The sequence below is a fragment of the Phragmites australis genome, chromosome 6 (assembly GCF_958298935.1).
Source record: "Phragmites australis chromosome 6, lpPhrAust1.1, whole genome shotgun sequence".
Lineage (NCBI taxonomy): Eukaryota > Viridiplantae > Streptophyta > Magnoliopsida > Poales > Poaceae > Phragmites > Phragmites australis.
Window position 1 is genome coordinate 21,645,396 of NC_084926.1, and position 3,382 is coordinate 21,648,777.

Sequence of the window (3,382 nt, forward strand, 5' to 3'; positions counted from 1 at the left end):
AGGATCCCACTAATCCAGACCTCCTTCATGCAGAACCCGGTGGTGGACTGCGAGCTGATGGCTAGGCGGTGCAAAACCAGCCGCCACCGCTATAAACAGGCCGCCACTGCGCCGATTTGGATGAAGCCTTGCCGATCCACACATCCATCGCCAGATCTAAGAAGAAGACAAGGAAGGAGGGGACAAGAGAGGGAGAGAAGGGGAAAGAAGGCTGCAATGGAAGGCCACTTGCTCCGCCGCCACCACCGCCGGACGACGATGATGATGTCAGCTACGTCGATTTGGTAGTTAGGGTGGTGGGGAAGGGAAGGTCAAGTCGCCCTGTCGAGCAACGTCAGGGTAGAGTTTTTATTCTCCCTGCCTCCTTTTCTCAGTGCCCATAATTCCTAGCTACCGTGTATGTAACTTTGCAGCCATGTGATGCTGAAGCTTCTTGGAAAAAGAAGAGGATTATGAACCATCGCACGTCCATCGCCACCCCTATATATACCCATGAAACGTTTGAGAACAAACTCCATGCCCAAACACACCAGTCGATGCATGCATGCACAATTGCACACTGACACTGCTACCAAGCAAGCCAGCCACTAACGGCAATTAACAGCAGCAGCACCGCCACCGCCAGCACCAGTTCCTGATATCTCATCTGTGCATTGTGTCGATCAATTATTTAAGCTGAATTTCTTGATCGTTTGGAGAAGATGAAGAAGGCCTCCAGGTTCTTGAAGCAGCTCTTCTCCACCGTCGTCGCGACGGTGAAGGCGGGGTCCACGGCGGTCGGCACCAAGGCGGGCTCCCTGACGACACGCCTCATCGTCCTCCGCATCATGCGCAACAAGAAGCTCCTGGTCAGCGCCATCCAGAGCAAGATCCACGCCACCATGGGCGGCGGCGGCGGGGGTGGCAGTCAGGGCGGCCACGGCAATGCGGTGGCCAGCCACCACGGCGGGATTAATGAAGGCGCAGGCCTTGACGCCGGCGGGCACGGCGACAACAACGTGCACCCCCTCACCGGTGGCAGTAGGAAGGCAGCCATGCTGCAGAGCCTGCCAAGCTTCGTCGTGGAGCAGGAGACGAGGGCCGTCGTGCTGCTTAGCAGCCTGCCGAGCTTCGCATTGGAGCGGGACGGCGGCGAGGAGGAGGTGGAGGACAGCGACGTTGAACGCGAGAAGCAGGTTGTTGCCAACGCGGCACCGCCGGGGTCGGCGATCGAGCTGGCGCGCGGCGCGGCGGAGGGCTGCGGCAGAGTGTTCAGGCTGGAGGACGAGATCGACCGCGTGGCCGACGTGTTCATCCGGAGGTTCCACGACCAGATGAAGCTGCAGAAGCTCGAGTCCTTCAAGAGGTTCTGCGAGATGGTCGAGAGGGGCACCTGAATATCAATCCGTGGTCGCTCCTCGCTACCGATCAATTATTAACTGGTGTTGCGCCGCATGGTAATGGTTGCAATTAGAGCCTGGGGTGTAGTTACTTAGAATAAATGACAAGAAATTGAGTTTGTTTCTTGGAGTGAAGTTGGAGGGTATTTGAAAGAGAGAGAGAGAGATGTACACATGCTCCTTTTTTAGGGAAAATTGGTGTACTCGATCAAGCCGTATAACGGCCATGAAAATGCTTGTTCCTATGTCCCGTTTGGGATGCGGGTTGTTCTCCCCATTTCTACGGGAATTGAGCTGACTCCTTTAAATTACTGTACAATTCCTATGAAAATCCTACATTCCATTTGTGTTGAAGTTGTAAACCTACTTTCGTATTATAAACGCGTGCCTTGTAAGGCTATCATGAGATGGGTTTTGCAACAGATAGTCACAGCCACAGTACTAAAGGCAGAATTACCTGATGTTACCACTCCGAGAATTATTTGATTATTTCCAAGCGCCCTAAAAACATGAATTATTTCCAGCACTTAGAACTCTGTATCTTTAGAATCATTGATCATCTGAGAAATCAAGTGGATAAGTGTCTTGGTTTGATTGTAATGAGTTATTGATATTGTTGGATTTGAGTTGATCTTGGTTGGCTTGAGCTTGTATTTGTATACGGCTAACCAAAGTTGGAGTGCAAAATAGTTTTGGTGTGAGTCCAAGGATTTGTTCTCACTGGATTATCCGGTGTGAGATATTTTGATCTCACATGATGTTTTGGTGATGAGGTGCAAGTGAACGCCGGACTATTTGGCTTCGGAGGCTGAAATTCACATGTGCATCGGATGATCCGATGTGTTAAGTTGTGAACGCCGGAGTAACTCATCGAAAGGTCCGATGTTGAGAGGATTTCAACACTTGAGCATTAAACAGAGATGTAGGTTTTTGGTGCCAGAGCAAGCCTACACACCGGATTGTCCAATGTGTATACCGAAGGAACATCAGACTCTTTAACAGAGTAGTGCAAAATCTTGGTCTGGTGCTGGTCTGCTGACCGGATGATCCGGTGTTGAGTCCAGTGAACACCGTAGATTTTTCCGGAGGGTGTCCAGAGTCAAGATGAGTTGTACATACCGGATGATCTGGTGATTGTACTGGTGTGAACGTCGGACCATCTGGTGTTCACATTTTTGTTGCGACAGTCTTTTTTCAACAGGCACTTGATTTGAACTAACTTGTGTTGAAGTTATATGTGTTTGGAGATACATGTCTGCTTGTCTCATGATGTGTAGGTGATGGATGCAACTTGGTGAACGACGGCGGAATGGTCAGGAGTATGCTTGGTGCTAGACGATCGATGAGGACAAACGAAGTCGAGGTTGATCCTAGTTGTACACATGGAGGTCAAGCAAAACTGGCAGGAAGGATGAAGATGGTTTTGACAAAGTCAAGCGAAGGGGATACCGGTGTGAGTGGAAAGGTGACCCGAGGGATCGGAAGTGGGAGAAACTTACCGATGGTCAAGATCGCAAGATGGAGTATACGTGTCAATATCGGAGCACCTGCTTGAGGCCAAGCAAGTGGTGGCTATTCATGCTTTGAAAAGTGAACTAGGGTTTCACGGTTTGGTCACAAAACCGCGAGAGGACTAGTGGTTAACATGGCATCATCGCAAAGCTTGTGTCGAGGCGAAGCTAAGTCGTGAAGAAGTTGTGACCGTTCGATAGACGAAGCGAAAAATAGACCAAAATACCCCGATGGTAGGTAGGTGAGGGATATTTTGGAAACAAGAAAACTTAAGGGCTAAGGCACCTCCCTAGGCCTATAAATAGAGAGCTAGAGCTGTAGAGAGAGGGTGAGCCAGCCATTTGAGAGCCTAGTGATAGGTTTTGGAGGAGAGTAGAGGATAGGCTTAGTCTTTATAATAGACTAGAGCTTTTGTGAGAGAAATAATTTTGTAATCTACCAAAAATAGGATTAACCTCTGTGCTTAATGAAGTTTATTTTCTCGCATGAGC

The 3,382-nt window shown here is 49.7% G+C and overlaps 1 protein-coding gene across 1 annotated transcript; it reads left to right on the forward strand.

Annotated features, from left to right (window-relative positions):
• Window positions 1-382: 382 nt before the first annotated feature.
• Window positions 383-1,647, forward strand: LOC133920542 (uncharacterized). Its single transcript, XM_062365154.1, has one exon. It carries the CDS (start codon window positions 702-704, stop codon window positions 1,374-1,376), a length of 675 nt encoding a protein of 224 aa, XP_062221138.1. The 5' UTR covers window positions 383-701; the 3' UTR covers window positions 1,377-1,647.
• The last annotated feature ends 1,735 nt before the right edge of the window (window positions 1,648-3,382 follow it).

Coding starts and splice junctions, on each gene's coding strand:
- LOC133920542 (XM_062365154.1), top strand. CDS start 702: ATGAAGAAGGCCTCCAGGTTCTTGAAGCAGCTCTTCTCCACCGTCGTC.